At 42.3% G+C, this 17,518-nt stretch overlaps 1 protein-coding gene across 6 annotated transcripts in view; it reads left to right on the top strand.

Moving 5' to 3' along the window:
- The window catches only part of LOC121323897 (protein TANC2-like), a 136,620-nt gene that overhangs the window by 68,963 nt on the left and 50,139 nt on the right, over positions 1-17,518 (top strand). For 5 of the 6 annotated variants that reach the window (XM_041265219.1, XM_041265223.1, XM_041265220.1 and 2 more), the window contains 2 exons: positions 9,527-9,598; positions 10,980-11,147. In XM_041265219.1, the coding sequence (XP_041121153.1) occupies positions 9,527-9,598; positions 10,980-11,147 (240 nt within the window). Of the gene's footprint in view, positions 1-9,526; positions 9,599-10,979; positions 11,148-16,426; positions 16,760-17,518 lie in introns of those variants that run through there. The other variant, XM_041265224.1, reaches the window with a different exon arrangement.

A 17,518-nucleotide genomic window follows, 5' to 3' on the forward strand; every position in this document is an offset into this window, starting at 1 on the left:
TGTTTATGGGGCTGAGTGCAAATATATCCACACAGAAACATTCACACATTCCACATGATTTAGTTGTTCTTTTTATTTTACCTGGCAAAGGTAACTAATGACACCTTATTTGTTGATTTGAGTGATTTGATTTGTATGCAAGCAAAAAAACCCACATACATACCGCACAACTGCACTTAAACACACAGTCTGGCACTACTTCAGTAATTTGGATGCTGAACTTTTTTGCATCAGCATTCAAAATTCATTCTGTCCAAAATACTGCTTCATACAGCAGTGTCCTGCAGTCTCGGAGTATCTTTTCAAGGGAATGCTTTCTTTGTGCAGGCGTTTGGATCAGCTAGGGCTAGCATTGGAGCAGCGGGGTGGTGTGGAGAAAGTGAACACTGGTGTGAGTGGAGAGGTTTTGGAAGGAGAAGTGAGACACGCGCTCCTTCTGAGAGACAGGTGACTCATTTACCTCCTGTAAATTTCCATCTGATGGCTCTGCATAGTTGTGCAGTAGCATCATTCACAGATGCAGTGCAGCAAAACAGTTTTAAAGTTGTAGTGTCCGGTAAGCTTATTTTTGAACATGTTTAAAAAAAAAAAAAAAAAAAAAAAAAAAACTACCACAGGTGGCACCTAAGAAATATTCTAGGCTACAGGAAAGCCGTGCTGCAGAGCAGTTTTAATTTGATTAGCCCTCGTATAGATCACAAGCTCAGGTGTGCTCTGCAGTGGAAGTCTCATTTCCATCCCTGGGAGGATATACATTTGGAAATAAGAGATGCCCATTTTGCATCTCATCTCCTTTTTTTTCACATTTTTGTGGCAATTCTCAATCTGAAAAGCGACTTTGCCAAAAGTCAGACGGGACTGACTTTAACCAGTATTCACTTAAGAAGGATTTACAGTTAGCACAGGGTGGCTTTCAATGTTTGTTTTCACTGCGTACATTTTAATTTCAGTTGTGCCAAGAACACTGCAGTTCGTTTGGGACTCTGCCCAGTTTCCTAAACATGACAGTCCTTATGCTTTATGGAGGGTTTGAGCCTTTGCAAGTTTTGTATTTGAAAAGGTCATACTGACGCACTTTTGCTTGGTTGAATTAATGAACAGCTGGTCCGAAGTTGATGAAATTTTACACATGGAAGTTACTCTGCATGCTGTCAGTGTAGGTCACAATGACCTCTCTTTTCTGGCTGTGATTGGCTGTGATGTGAGTGTGTATTATTTATATCCTCGGCGAGCAATGACACAGCAGATAACGCATAAAACAGTCATGGCTGAATCATTTTGACCAGGATATTGCTGTCACACCTTGGAGACCAAACTCTGTGGTAGAAGAATGATGTGCAATGCAGTGCTGGTGAGCCTCGGGTGGTTTGATGTTGTAGGTGGCTAGTGCAATGCCTGACACCACTCAATTAATCTGAAGGACTTTTCCTTTCCAGTAAAATAACTTTTTTTTTTTTTTTTTCCATTTCAGTTTCAGTTAAGGTCCAGGGATGGATATAAGACTCCTATTGCATAGCAGTTTACCCATTCCAGGTTTTACTATAAGCTTGATTCACCACAGTGCACAGGCAACAAGCTCAGGTGTGTCTTAATAAACTCATAGTGATCAAACTGCTATGCAATGGGTCTTTTATCCAAGACTGATGTTACACTGAGCACAGTGTCAAGTGATGACGATTTTGGAGCTCAGGCTGTGGTGCACACTTTCATCCCCAAACTACCAGAAGACATTAAAAGTGGTTATGTAACCCTCCAGAACAATTTAAACGTCTTGCCAAGTTCAAGCCGTACCTGTGACGGCCCCTATTTGACAGTGTTTTGGCAGGTGTTCCTGTTGTTTTCTGTAACTCCTGTATAACATACAGGTGACATCATCATACAGTGAACTTGAAACCTGGCACCTAAGCTTGCAGTTAAAGCACTGAAGCTTGTGCAACACTGATATGCTTCCCCAACACACTTCCCCACAATAGTTAGCAAACATGGGAAGTAATGATCTAAGCAGAAAAAAAAAACCCAGAGAATTGTACAAAAAAACTGGACATTAGATAGTTAAGCCATTAAATAACTACTAGAATTAAAAAAAAAAAAAAAAAAAAACATTAGCTAATATAAAATTTCAAAATTCTTAACCGTTAAGCTAATGTTCTGTCTCCTTTTGAAAAAGCTGAATGTCGGGCAGTTTCAGTATACATTCTGAAAGCTCTCCAGAGCCTTCAAGTTCTCTCATCATTCGTTCCAAGGAAGAGGGTAGACATTTACTGGAAATGTGTTTCGTAGTCTTGTGCTTCTAATTACATAATAACAGAGTGAATCATTTTATTACAGACTCTTGTTTTTTTTTTTTTTGGGGTGGGATGGAATTGCTTGGTTTAAGTTCCAGCTGTTGGAGATGAGGGAAGTTGAGGGCCAGGACTAGAACCCAATCACATTTTATTGTGCTAGGGAGTAGTATCTTACTGCTGAATCAGTCACTGCTGTATAGGTGTGGCTTCACGTGTCACATGTGTCTGTTCAGTACGTACATCAACTATTATGTCAACTGCAGTAAAAGACTTCAGTCTATCCAAAAACACAATGCAGTCAGTAAGCAAGCTATATAGTGAAAAGTTTAACATCACCCTATAGAATGAACTAATGTTGCTTCATGAAGTCGAATGAAACGTACTGAATAATGTTACGTTAACATGTTGAATTACACACCACCGCTTTTGTAGGTTTCCCATATACTTTAAAAAAAAAAAAAAAAAAAAAAAAAAAAAAAAAAAAAAGACATTTCTCATTCTGTAATTCTGTTAGGCTTCGGGTAAACTTTTGCGTTTTAGTAGTTTCTTTCAGTACATGATGTTGAATCAAAGACCATGTTCCATGTTCATATGGTTTTTTCTCAGTCCTAAAATTTTTAGGTAATGCTAAACTTTTGGGTGTAGCTGTAGGTATTCCAGTTGAGAATCTGTGCAAAGCCAGCTGTGGGTTCTTACCTGCAGGATGATTTGTTGTTTCCTGGCTGAGCCCCAGCGTTGTCGGCCAGACAGAGCTCCACAGCTCAGCTGACACCCAGTGGCTAGAACAGGGAGCGGTTCAGAGAGAACATTCGGCCTGCCTGAGCCTGCCAGGTGAACCCTTCCCACTGCTCTGAACAGGATGCTTTATGTCCTCTGCATTTTCCTAATGTTTGATTTACTGCATGTTAAATGTGCTCTTATGTATGTTCTGTGTCATCAGCTATTGCTGTTTCTGCTTGGCGCCAAGATAATCAATACTCCTGCAAACAATGCTTCTGCAAACACTCCTCAAGCAGGATTTTCCCCAAAGTGAAGCGGGGAAGCATAGAAGTGTTCAATGGACAGCTAGTCTGCTGCCTCACCTCACTTCAATAAACCGGACTTGAAGAGGCCTGTAGTGACTAAGCACGCCCAGGACAACCTAAACAGAAACGACAAGTGAGCACTGACCATTCAAGGTGTTAAGATATTAAACAGACAGTGAAATAAATATACGGAAATATAAATCTCTTAAAAAAAGTTAATCTGCTTAGCTGACCTCTTGCTGTGTTGCCCTGCTACTCTAAGCTAGGCTGAGCTCCCATCCTGTGGGCAGCTACATGATGATGACTCACACACTCTGCCTTCCAGTAACGGTGCTGGAATTGCAACAGGCTCCAGCCAGGTGCTGCGTGTGACCGCGCCAGATTGCGTGTGATCGAGCGCAAAGGAAACCACCGGGTGATCACCCGGCCCACGAAGGCTGCTGCTTGTGTATGACTGGGTATCCATTAGCTCCCATTAACAGACACCCCCTTTGTGCTTACAGCTAGTTGGTATTTGAGTGTGTGGGGGAGGTTTCAGTCTCTGTGGGATGATGCAGTGCAGGCTGGTAGTGAAGATCAGGTGGCCTACGTCCTCCTGAGAAGTTGATCATGTGGATGTGTTGCGAGTAGGCAGAGCAGAATTACAGCTGTAGTGACAGCTTGAAAAGCTGTCTGAAAATAACGTAGTACACAATATCCTGCATCTACCTGCTGAATTAATTAATAAAAGAACACTGCTAAAAATAAAAAGGCTTGGAAACCTGGTTCTGGGAGACCTAGTTTGAGGCAGTTTTTCTGTGTCAAACCCCAAGTCTACCCTGGTGTGCCGTGCAGTGGCTTGAAACGTAGTCATTAGGTTCATGAGAGAGCCATTGGAGAAACAGGTTTCTGAGCCACAGTCCTAAAAAGGGCTGACAGGGTCCCAATTTGGTTTGATCTTCCTGTGAAGGATCTCAAAACCCTTTCAGCATTCGACAGTGGTCATGGGAACGTAGTACAAGTACTGTACTTCCTAACCGTGATGTACAGCCTTATGAATGACCTCATAAATATACTGCACTGTAATCCTTCTGAATTTTCCAAAGTCATTAGTTTTTGATTATTGCTATATATGTACAATATGCATATTTTTTCACCAATTGAATTTGATGTTTTTTATGTGAATCGATAGCAAATACAAATCGGAGCCGGTATTGCCTCTCTGTTTTTATATCGCCCCCCTACAGACGGCGAGAACCACATGTGCGAGCGTTGAACTGTCTTGGCAGACGGTGTGTGTGCCAGTCAGTGCGTGTGTGTCAGTCAGTTTGTGTGTTGTTGTTGTTTAAGTATGGAGCTGGCAGGGCCGAGCCATCTTTCAGCAGCCTATTCCAAACCTGGCTGCCTCAAACTGAGAAACTGTGACCTGGAACAACAAATAAGTAAGATGGGAAGATAGCCCATTTAAATAGGTGTACTTGCTGGCATTTAAGCAATTATTTATTTATTTATTTATTTTTTTAACACAGATGGCTATAATACAGCGCACACATATCAAGGCAATATCCTTTGATTGGAAAACCCCAACTTTTTTTTATAATTTATTTATTTTTAAATAGCAATTTGCAGTGTTGCATGAACCAGTTAGTGGGATCCTGCTCTCCACTAGTGGGGGTTGTTGGTGTTGATCGGGATAATTTACCGAGTGAAGAAACAGCTGCTTGGGTTTGTGTGGATCGCTGTTCTCCACAAAAAACAGCAATCCTCACAAACCCAAACAGCTGTTTCTCCACTTCTTTCACTCTGAATGTTAAATCAGCCTCCAATCGACACCCATGACCCTTACCTGATTCAATCGGAATGATCGAAATACTCGGTTCGCAGTTCGTTTCTCAGAGATTTGATACTCCGCTGTTTAGAGAGCGGACTGGAAAAGAGACCAGGGAAACTAGTACCTCTGGTTATTGATTCTCGAAGACTGGATTACAAAAAGAATTCAGATTGCGCCAACAGAGTTTTTTGTTGAGTTTTTATTTTATGTTAAGAGACTGTGTGCTGTGAATGCTTGCAATGTCTAGCTGGTTTTGTATTGGGGGCTGGTCTCCAGGGCTTTGGGTAGCCCGTTGTTCAGCTGGCAGGATGCCTACCCCACATCCTGCAAGGTATTAAAACAAGCCTTTCAATAGGGTCATAAAATAGTAACCCAGTTAACGTGTGGGAGTGGGAATTGTTACCACTTAATTAGAAGCTTATTTTAGCGGAAAAGCGCATTGTGTTCGTTTGTGAATGAACTTCCATCAGGCAAGGAACTGGGAGGGCACTTATATTGTAATCACAGACCAGAGTATAGTACACTGATACCAGTAGTAATTAGGATCCTTGATTTCATAGGAGAGCTGTATTGTTGGGGGTGTGGTGTGGCAAGGAAATACCTTTTTGCCAATGAAAGCGCATTACTTTTTAGTACACACATTTTCCCCTGTGGTAGCTTTGGTCATCTTAACTTTTTGTTATTAAAAATCCTTAACATGATCTTTAATGGAAATGCATTAGTTGTGTACAACAATAGTTCTGCTGCACAAGAGCAGATAACTTTGTACGAAGCTGCCGTAGTAGCGCTGTGGTAACATGGTAACCAGTCCTCCCTGATTATCCATTGCAGTACCATATTGCTGCTATTATCAGGACTATATGTCCCCCGTGCATTGCCGTTCCCTGTAATGCTGTGGTCTGCTAGTGGTTTCTTTTGGGTTTATTTAATGATATCCCAGTTAGCTTTCTCACTGACCCTGGTAGGCTAGAACACGTGCATACGTCCAAATTTCAAGTAGTCTGCATTGTAAGAAGAAAAACACTGTGGGAATCCCATTAGGTTACCAGTGAAATGATTTTGCAAGTCTCTGCTTGGTATTCCAACTGACCATGTCCATCATGGTTTTGGATCAGTGCGGACTGCTCCCCCACCAGCCTAAGGCTTGAACAGTTGCCTATACCAAAGATGCAAAGTGTGTCTAAATACAGCAAGCAGGCTCTAAAAACTGCAATTGCTATGCAATGGGAGGCTTTAAATAATCCCTTTCTCGAGAGACCTGCTTGCAATATGGGGAGGCAACCTCTGCTTTGTTTATACATTGGGAGGATCCAAGTGTTTTCATAACTAAAAATAGAGAGGAATATCCAGTGCATTGAGCTGCTTCAGCACAGCGCTGAAACTCAGATACCAGTGCTGCAAAGTACTCCCTTGAGAGCTCCCATCTTCTCCTCACCCGTTTTCAAATACTATGACTATTTGCAGTATTTTTGCCACACAGCAGCTGTTCCTTCAGGCAGCCTGATGCTTTCCAGCAATTCAATCTGATTTTGTAACGAGTGCAATTGCCTGGTTTAATACAGATAATGCAGCGGCACTGTAAAGTACATTTTGCAAGTAGACGTTGCCACGGCTGCCCTTGCAGGACTTGCTTGCCTGCTTGCTTGCCTGCCTGCTTGCCTGCTTGCTTGCTTGCCTGCCTGCTTGCTTGCTTGCCTGCCTGCTTGCTTGCTTGCTTGCCTGCCTGCTTGCTTGCTTGCCTGCCTGCTTGCTTGCTTGTCTTCTTGCTTGTCTTCTTGCTTGTCTGCTTGATACTTGCTTGCTTGCTTGTCTGCTTGTCTGCTTGCTTGCTTGCTTGCTTGCCTGCTTGCTTGTCTGCTTGCTTGCCTGCTTGCTTGTCTGCTTGATACTTGCTTGTCTGCTTGATACTTGCTTGTCTGCTTGCTTGCTTGCTTGACTGCTTGCTTTTCTACTTGATGCTTGGTTGTCTGCTTGCCTGCTTGCTGCTGTGCGTTTTCAAACCCCGGGCAGTTCATCTCTGTGCCCAGTGCTGCCTTCTCAGTGCAGGCTATTGAGGTAATTGGCTGCAGTTGATCGACAGCATTAAATCGCAGTTACAATACAATAGGTACAAATATGTGTTTAATGTTTTTATGATATCCAGGGGGGGGGGGGGTGATTGTTGTTATTTGTTTATTTAGCAGACGCCTTTATCCCAGGCGATTTACAGAGACTAGGGTGTGTGAACCATGCATCAGCTGCAGAGTCACTTGCAACAACGTCTCACCCCAAAGACGCAGCACAAGGAGGTTAGTGACTTGCTCAGGGTCCCACACAGGGAGTTTGATCCGGGATTGGAACCAGGGACAAGCCCTTTTCTTTAACCACTGGACCGCACAGAAATACACTGTAAAGCAGATTTTTTGTAAAATATTTGCATGGCGGATAAAACGTAGTCTTCTGATAGCGAAAACTACCCCTGGAGGATGAAAACAAACTGGACTGTCAAGTGTGTTTTATGTTCTCTATTACATCATATTCTCTAGGCTTTCATCTAATAAGAATTGTTCTTCATGCACGGACTGGCTATTCTGTTTTATATATTTAAAAAAAAAAAAGAATCCAATTTTATTTGATAGAATAAAAGAAAACATTTACTGTCCTTGCTGTATAAATCACTATAAAATAAGTACAGATCATCTCTGGATAATATGAATACAAAAAAAAAAAAAAAACACAGCTTAGGCTATTTAGAATAATAAGGGGACAAATTGTAATATTAGGTAGGAGTCTTGGTGGTCCAGGGGTTAATGAAAGGGGTATGTTTCCAGGAAGTTCCGTTCAATCACAGCTCACTGAGTGTGACCCTGAGCAAGTCACTTACCCTCCTTGTGCTCAATCCTTCAGATGAGACATAAAACAAACAAGGTCCTGTTGGAAGAGACACTGCAGCAGCAGCTGTGATGCATAGTTCATAGTCTCGAAGTCGCTTTGGATAAAAGCGTATGCTAAATAACTTATTATTATTATTGTTGTTGTTATTATTATTAATAGGCAGTGTAGTGAGGTAATTTGCTTGCCTTCATACTGTATCTATGACCGTGGGTTCAGTCTGTCTTGAATCTGACTAGATTGCAACCGAAACCTGATTCAGAACCCTGGCACAATGTTTCTGTTCCTTTTTCTGTGCCATCCATGTCAAGTTTTGTAAAGGAATCTAGTTTTCATTTAGCTTGTCACATCAAATGAGAGAACCTCACAAAGAGGACAAAAAGCAGCCCAGAATAGCATCAAGTACCTAGCTATACAGATACAGTAGAGGGTGTACAAATCGTCAGCGAGCTGTCTGTCAGAATGCATTTCAGAAGGAGTCCTTTTACATGGCTTGTCAAGAGTAATTTAGACTGCCAGTCAGAGGGTTGTTAATGGCGCTGACGCTGGTGTGCTTTCAACCTTTTTTTTATTCAATTTTTCCACCCTTTCGATATGGCAAGTTTGCCACCGCTGCTGCTGCAAAAAAATGTAGCTATAGTTTTATTTACAAATCGTCTATCTTTTGAAATCCCGTCGGCTCTGGACTTTTATGCTAATTACAGCATAAGCCCCCGATTATTCGATTATTGATTGATCTCTCCACAGGGGAGGGTCACTGGTGGTGATCGGGTTAATTTACCATTCCAAGTCAAGAGTGAAGAAACAGCTGCTTGGGTTTGTGTGGATCGCTGTTCTCCACAGAAAAAAAAAAGAAAAAAAAAAGCAGCTGTTTCTTCACTTGTATTGGCCCAGGCTGCACAGGCTGCACAGGCTGCATGCTGCGATGCAATCTTCTTTCTTGGTTTTGCTGAGAGCAGCGTGCAGCCTCTTCAATAGTAAACACCACAGGTCTTGCTAGTCCTCTATGACATCACAGAACTCGGGATATTCAGAGCGCAAGGCATCGACTCCCTGTATCTACTGTTGCTAATTCTGTACCAGCAGATCAATGGTGTCTGCAAAAGTAATCATAATACGCATCTGCTCTGCAAATGACAGCTGGCTGCCCTACATCTGTGCACTTTGCATTTGCCAACTTAGACCCCCCCCTTCCCAGCTGGGCAGAGCAAAAGAGGATTACTGTTAGTTACCTTTAGTATTAATCAAGCAGTACAGTTCTACCAATTAACTAGGAAGCTCAATTAGCTCTACTATGTGGAGGAGACACAAGAGCAGCGTGGATTGGCTACTGCGTAAGGGTCACGGGCTGGGGAGGGTGAAGAGGAAGGGTCGGGGCAGCCCCACGCAGCTCTGCCTGGCCAGTCTGCTGGGCGTCTTGCCCATGAAGCAGTGGGTGGCAGACAGAGAGGTGGCCTCCCTGCTTGTGTGCCGGATATCAGGTGGCGAGGTGCTGGGGGACCCCCATTCACGCTCCCTCTGCTCTCTCTCCACAGATGGTGGGAACGAGGACTCTGCAGAGCACAGGCTGGCCAGTGTAGATTCTCGACTCAACCGCACCGGGCAAGGTAAGTGCCATTCCTGCACCGTTCTGCTGTGGCAGGGGTTTGGGGTTTGCTGAATGTGCAAGATTGGGACCAGGAGCCAGACAGTGAGAGTGTTAGTGTCCCTCAGAGCTGCCAGGATGCCAAGAGTTATTTTTAGAAAAAGACAGGGAAAGCATTTTAATAGTTTAATAGGTGCTCGCTTGCTCTCTCTCTCTATCTCTCTCTCTATCTCTCTCTATATATATATATATATATATATATATATATATATATATATATATATATATATATATATATATATATATATATATATATATATATATAATACACACACACACACACAGAGAAATCCATGAATACATCAATACCTACACACCACAGTATTTCTTGGACAAGTACTGGGACACCAATAAAATGTATTTATTTGCTTTGTGCACACCGTGATCAGCACAGGTATGTACATGTATGCATAACTTCAACCTATATTTATTATATATTCTTTGGTTTAAAAGTACATAAATAACATTTATGAATCTGCCCAACGTTTTTGCTGCATCCATAGCAATGACTCTCCCTGCACCCCGACAAACCTCCCTTTCCCTGGAAGCTGTGTTCTGGTGTGCTGTTCCTTTTCTTTTGAAGATATATTTATACCAGGCAGTATTGTAATCTTCGATGCGGACTGCCAAACACCCACAAAGCAGACATGGCCTACATTCTGCACCTCAGAAAGATGTGATCTCTATTCACTAACGGTGCAGCGCCCACACACACACACACACACACCATGACTGTGGTGCAAATGGTTACCACACATGTGTGATAATAGAGAGATATATATATATATATATATATATATATATATATATATATTATATATATATATATATATATATATATATATATATATATATAAAAATGATAGTACTTCCTGTTTCCTTGATGCTGTCACGAAGCACTTTGTGATGGTGGTCCACTATGAAAGGCGCTATATAAAATAAAGATTGATTGATTGACTAAAGCCTCTAGTAATAGCTTCCCAATGAAATGTATTAAAAATGACAAGACCCCTCTATCAAGGCATCTAATGCACAAAGATTTTGTATATTGTTTATCATAAGTGGCTGAAGTGTAGACAGAAAAGAATTACAGGGATAGAAATAAGACTGCTAATGTATAGCAGCTTCACCCATTCCAGGTTTTAATACAAGCTTGATTGATTAGCCCCTGTGTGTGTATAGGTCACAAGCTCAGGTTTGTCCTATTAAACTCCTAGAAAAAGCCAGGATTGAATGAAACTGCTATGCAGTGGGAGTCTTATTTGCATCCCTGGATTAAGTGACGAGCATGAGAAGGCACTGTGTTTTGTGTGTTTTGCATGAACGGTGTTGTGTTGTCGCAGGTGGCAGCTCGACAGAGCGCGACTGTGCGTTCGAAGGAGACTGTGCGCTGCCCGAAGGCATGCAGCATATCCGCATCATGGAGGGCGTGTCACGCTCGCTGCCTTCCTCCCCTCTCCTCGCCCACCAGGCCATCAGCGTCAGGCTCCAGACCATGAAGAAACTCACAGGTAACCCGCTTTCCTGCATACAGGATATCATTGCTGGTCTCAGAAGCTGTATTCTTCTTCTCATTGGGGTGCTGGCCCTTCCGCTCCTGGTTTTTGTTCCAACCCTGTTCTGAATTGTTTAATTGAACCACTTAAGCCTGCAATCCAGACCCTGAAGTGGGTAATTATCTCACTTTACCTGTTAAACCTGGAGTGGAGTGGCCCTCCAGGACCGGGATTCATTGGACACCCATGTTCTAAGGCAAGGCAAAAGTCTGTTTAAAGGCATTTCAATATCTTTGATGACAAAAGTGTTTGCTAAGAGTCTGTCTCAATGTATTTAATGTCTTTAGCATAATTTTGTATCATTATTGAGCGTTTTATAGTTGAGGCTGCTGTACAATTTAAAAATGGACTACAAAGCAAGTGCAAAGAAAGAATAAAACAATTGCATTGGTATAAAATATTCAAACAGCTTAGTTATTGTTACGATTTATGGTTATGAGTGTTTTCTTATTTATAATTATTTTAAACTCTGAATATCTTGTCATTAGCGATTAGGAACAGATTGGCACTAACATTGAACTAGCTAAGGTGTCCACGGTGTTTGTTGATCTGGGTTTGTGAAGCCAGTGGTTTAAAGTTATGGGTTATGGATAATAATAAAAAATGTATGTACCAAAAAGCTTGATTGACTAAAAAAGCTGTGTGTAGGTCATTTTTAATCAAGTCTTTACTTTAAATGGTGGAGCCTGTGTGAAAATATCACATCAGCTGGCTCTGTTTAAAAACAAATTAATTTTAAGAGGCCCTCCAAATAAGTTAATGGTTTACAAGGATTTGAAGCAAACTGGTTGACGAATTGTGTCACCTGTTAAGAGCATAGCATAAATAAATAAATAGGAAATAAAAGACTAGCATGGCTGCTCTGTTCTGCAGATTTCCTGCTCCAAAAGCACCCCTGCTAATCTACGATGTCAGTCTACACAAGAATCACCTGTCCTTCCATGAGTGACAGCTAGGGGGAGCGAGCGTCCTGTTCCGTTAGCTTTAACCCTTTCCTGATGGTCAGACTCTGTGGTTGCCACTCCTCCCTCAGTGTTTTTTGAAGGACTCCTTCTGTCTTTTGTAAAGATGTTGACTAATGGTGCTCTTCTAAGCATGCCTGCAGTTTATGGAAAAGATCCAGCAGCTCAACCATGTCTCAATGGTAAGGGAAGCTGTGAGTCCTGATAAGTTGGAGAGCTGCATTGGCACCAAATTTTACAGCCTGGGTTTTTTTTTTTTTTGGCGGTTTGAATACAATAAAGGAAGTAAAGATGTGGTTCATTCTGTTTTTACTTTGCCTGGTCTTTTATTCTTTGTTGTTTTAAAACAAAACTGTGTTTTTTATTTGAATATATGAAAACCTGCAGGATTTTTAGGGTCTAGATGCTGATAATATACAGCTATGGCCAAAAGTTTTTCCATCACCTGGAATTTTACGATTGAGACGTAATCATTAAATATATGGAAATTCAGTATGTTAACGTCACATTATTCAGCAGCTTTCATTCGACTTCGTGGATCTAACTATGTTCATTCTGTATAGAAGGGGATGCTAAACTTTTGGCCATTGCTGTAGATATTATAGGTATTGTGGCCATGTGTTGTCACCCCTAATAATTGTATTCAGTGTGCTTTGTAATATTAGAAATACACATTTTAAGTATATTTGGACGTGCAAGGCTCTGTAGCAAGCACAGTGCAGTATATTGAACACAGTAGCTTTTTAGTGCAGTACAGTGCAGGAATTGTATGCAGTAATATTTTTTTATTTTGTTGTTTACTGCTGTGTCTTTTTGAGCTCACCTCGTCTGCTCCTGCAGGTGTGAAGCTTCAGGGTGACCTTGGTGAGGCTGAGGGCAGTCTACCTGCCCTGGTTTCATACTGCACAGCTTCCTGTGTAAACCCACTGCACTCAGACCCAGCTCCTAGAGAGAAGGACACTTACTGTGTCTAATCAGCCATGGCCAGGATATCACAATTATCCACTCGAGAGCAGCGGCTGCAGTGTACTGGAAGGTCACATTTTGTATCCTAGATTCTGGGATGGGAATCGGACTCCCGTTGCATAGCAGTTTGATTTTACTTTGAGTTTAAGAAGACACAGCTGAGCTTGTTGCCAATATGTGGCGAATCAAGCTCGTGTAAAACCTGGAATGGGTGAAACTGCTATGCAGTGGGAGTCTTATTACCATCCCTGAGATTGCCCTTAGATGTTGAGTGTATTGAAATCAAAATGCATGGTGCAAATGGAGAAGTGTCTGATTATCTGCACTTAGAGGGGAGGAAGTGTATTTATTTATTGATCAGGAAAAGCATGTACAACCGTGTGCATACACAGTTATTTAATTTTCGGGTTTTGTTGTTCGATGTGTGGTCGCACCTACACACCCTTAGAGTAGCCCTGGAGAACGTTCATTATTTCATGATGAATATTTAGACATTTTGTGAAATCTTTGTTCTCATCACATTTTTAATTGCTAATATGATTTACAGTTTGTTCTATGCTGCCGAATCAAAATCCCTTGCACACGTGCACAAGCCTACATTGCATCAACACAAAGCAGAGAAGGACACATTCAGAGTCGGTTTTGATTTCTGCAAGCTCTGTATCGCTCCAGTGATAAATAAACTAAGGGTTAGATATAAATCCAGATGCTCCTCTCTCTGGCCGCCTGCCGGCACCAGCAAGATGAGGTGAATCTCCTCCCTGCCCCCACACTCGGCCCCCTCTCTCTACAGGTCCTCTCCTGCAGCTCACCGCCCACCTGCTCCACTGGGTTATAGAAGAACCTGCAGGGGGCGTATCGCTCAGCCGAGCAGAGCTCCAGCCTGCGCAGCACTAGGGTTGTGTGCATGGTTAGCATCAGGTGTGCAAAAACAAGACCTTGCCAATACGAGCTTCAGCAAATCACCCTTCGGGGTTAAACAGCAGCAGGATTCAACCTGAGTGTAAGGGTGGTGGTGTGGACTTTTAGGTCACTAAAATAGAACCTAGCATCTCAAACTGCACCCGTATCTATTTGTAGTAACAGACTTTTACTGCTTGAACTATTTCATAACAGCGGTACGCTTTTTTTACATGATTTAATTACCACTGACGGCAAGTGCAAGATTTTAGTGGTGAAGGGTCTGTCAGTCTAAATACATGGAAATTTAAATCAGAGCCATTCGTCTGATGTTAATGATGTTATGTTTTCCTGGAAATGGGCTTTTAAAGCTACAGCTTAATTAATGTTTACCTGTTGATCAAAAGCCTGTTGCTTGGACTGTAGTTAATTAGATCAAATATCCTTAAACTTGCTTTACTGCCTTGTATTGTGGAGAGACTCAAAGGTGTTCTGATGTCTGCGCCACTGAGCCTGACTCCTGTCCTAGTCGTGCCATTCCGTATTGGGAAGTTTCAGAACGTTCCACACCGGTAACTGATTGGTTTTTTTTTTGTGTGTCGTATTGCATTACCTTTGTGATTGATTGTCTTAGCAATGGGTGCCGAAGAGAACATTTCTTTTTTCGTTTTCTCATTTAAACAGTGTGAAGGATGACCTTTTGGGAAAATCGGCGATTCTTTCCGTGCAGTTTGTTGCTGTCGTCCCCTGATCGGATACATCGGTCCCCACTGATGTCAGAAAAGGCAACATTTCATTTATTAAAATAAGCATAGCGGATTATTCTTATTGACGCTCCCTTTCAGATGTCTCAATCCTCTGCAGACATTTTTCATCATTCATCTATGTCATAGTTTCTCAGGGATGGGAATAAGACTCCTTTTGCATAGCGGTGTCACCCATTCCCAGTTTTACTACTAGCTTGATCAGCCCCAGTGTGTAAATGCAGTAACAAGCTTAGACGTGTCTAAGAACTCATAGGAAAACCAAGAACAGATCAAACTGCTATGTAACGGGACTCTTTTTTTTTTCCACCTGTGGTTTCTTAACATGGGAAGCAGTTCTGTTCGTTGATTTTGTGCAGTAGTTTCCAGGGACTTGAGCCCTTTCAGACTCCTGAAGCTTGTCTGTCTTGTCTGCTCCGGGTCGTGTATACCACACAGTATATCAAGTGACACGTTGTCTGACTCCTACTGTAGGAGTAGGAATAAAATACAAAATAAATGAAAAATGACATTTCTCTGTTTTTATATTAATGTAACAACATTTACAGTAATTTTTTGTTGATTCTATACTAAATATCGTACCAGTTTTTCTGTCGCTCCCATTTGACTTGGGCAAAAGCATTTGCCATTTTCATTGTTTACTTTTAAATTGGATTTGCACATAGCAAACAGTGCCACCTAATGGTAAGATTGTATCACTGCTTTTGTGTGTTTTACCGTATAGACCTACTATCACATATATATATAATTTCAAATACGTTACCCATGTACTGGCTTCTCAGTGCATACCGCTCCTACAGTATTAATACACAATTTTCTAAGCACCTTCTGTTATCTTGAGAGAAAAGCAAGCTACATATGTTGTCCGTCCCCCCCCCCCCCCCCCCCCCCTCCCTCCTCATCAGTATTCTGTAATTGTTTGACTGTCTGTTAGTTAAGTTAGTCTCTTCATTTTTGACTAGGAGTTTGTTATCGCAGTGTTTCTTTAACTGTGCTTGAATAAGCATTGCCATGCTTCCATAGTTCTTCTTTACTACAATGCTTGTGGAGTAGTGAGGGTCAGGGAGGATGCCGTTGTGAACATGGAGGCAATATTGAGCGGCAGTGCACTCAGTGACAGTAGAGTCTTGCTCTGCCATAAGAAGCTTACCAGCAGTGTTTAATTATCGGTGTAGCCAAGTATGAGCTTTCCATGGATATTCAGTACTACACAATTGCCTGAATCTGCTATGTGAGAACCTGATATATATATATATATATATATATAAAAAATGTATATGTGTATGTATTCTACTGGAAGCTATTGGAGCTTTGACAAGGTGAGGCAAAGACAACGTGGAGGAGGAAGGGAGGGGGTCCTGTTTGTTTTTTCCTATCAGTCTGACACCCAGATATTGGACAGCAGGGACTGTATCTTCACTCTCAGGAAGACCCTCACAGCTCCTCTTTATGGGTATGATCGTTTTTATTCAGAGGAGTAATCGCCAGGATCTGCAACAGCCTCTCTTTAATCCCTCTGCTCCTCCCCCCCCCCCGGTTTCCATGACAACAGCAGCACTGCACCAGTCATCCGATGTAGACCTGGGCTTGTTCCTGTATTGCCACTGAATGTTAAAAAGAGGGAGAGGGAGCAGGAGGGAGAAACGGAGAACGCCGCTGAATCATTGACTGCGTGATTCTGCACCATTATCAACCTGTTCCAGGGTTTTCTCACTCCAACGTCAGGATGACAGTCAGCAGAAGCACGTCCGACACCGTGATAGCCAGCCGGGTCCGCAACAGCAGCTCTGCTCATTAGCTTTCTGTCTCTCTCTCACTCACTCGTATTTGCGCATAGCTGATTTTTTGGGGGGGATTTTATTAATGAACTGGTCATCGTTCGGGTGTGAGGATCTGCTCAGCTTACTGGAAGGCGATGGGGCACGACTGGGGTCCTGTCACAGTCCCACGGAATGTGTAGTCTGGTATGAGAACGGTGAGCTGCTGCACTTTGTCAAATAATTGTCTGCATATAGATCCACGCTCTAGCTGTCATTTTAAATGGGATGATGTCCTCAGCAAGGGTTAGCCGATTTTAAAGGCGGATTTTAAAAAAAAATTAAGCAACAGCTAAGGGATTGTTTCACCTGTAACGGAATGCAGCAAGGCCTGCTTAAATAAACGGGCTCTATTGCGGGGCGGGCGAGGGGGGGTTAGATACAGTACTGTGATGGACAATAGCAGATAACCGTGAAGATGATATTGTAATAAAGTGGACCCACAGGGGCGTAAAGAGGAGATACCATATGGGGGCTGGAGACTTTTATTTGCCTCTTTAAAAAATGAGAGAGAGAAATGTAAAGAGAGAGTGGCTTGCATTACAGCAGCGTGTGGGAGCCATAACAAACGTATGCCAGTCTGTGGGTGTGGGGGTATATACAGCATGCGTAGCTCCAGCCCTGTGCGAGGGTGTATTTCAGTTTTAACTGAGGCCCGTTTCTTCCCAAGTAAGGGAAATATAAGACAAGTGGGGAAACAAATGTGCGGTCCTCCTCTTCAAAATGGATTAGGGGGTTACATTTTTGTATATAGAAAACCAGTCCTGTAGTTACTGGCGTGTTTATGCAATGCTCATATTGTTGGGGCTTGGGCTAATTGTCTGTATTCCAGTGGGTGTCTGGGCTTGCTTAGGAGGGTTAGTGTTGTGTATGCATTCAGGCGTCTCTTCGAATACAGTGGCAGCAAAAATGATCGA

This window comes from Polyodon spathula, chromosome 12, assembly GCF_017654505.1.
Source record: "Polyodon spathula isolate WHYD16114869_AA chromosome 12, ASM1765450v1, whole genome shotgun sequence".
NCBI lineage: Eukaryota > Metazoa > Chordata > Actinopteri > Acipenseriformes > Polyodontidae > Polyodon > Polyodon spathula.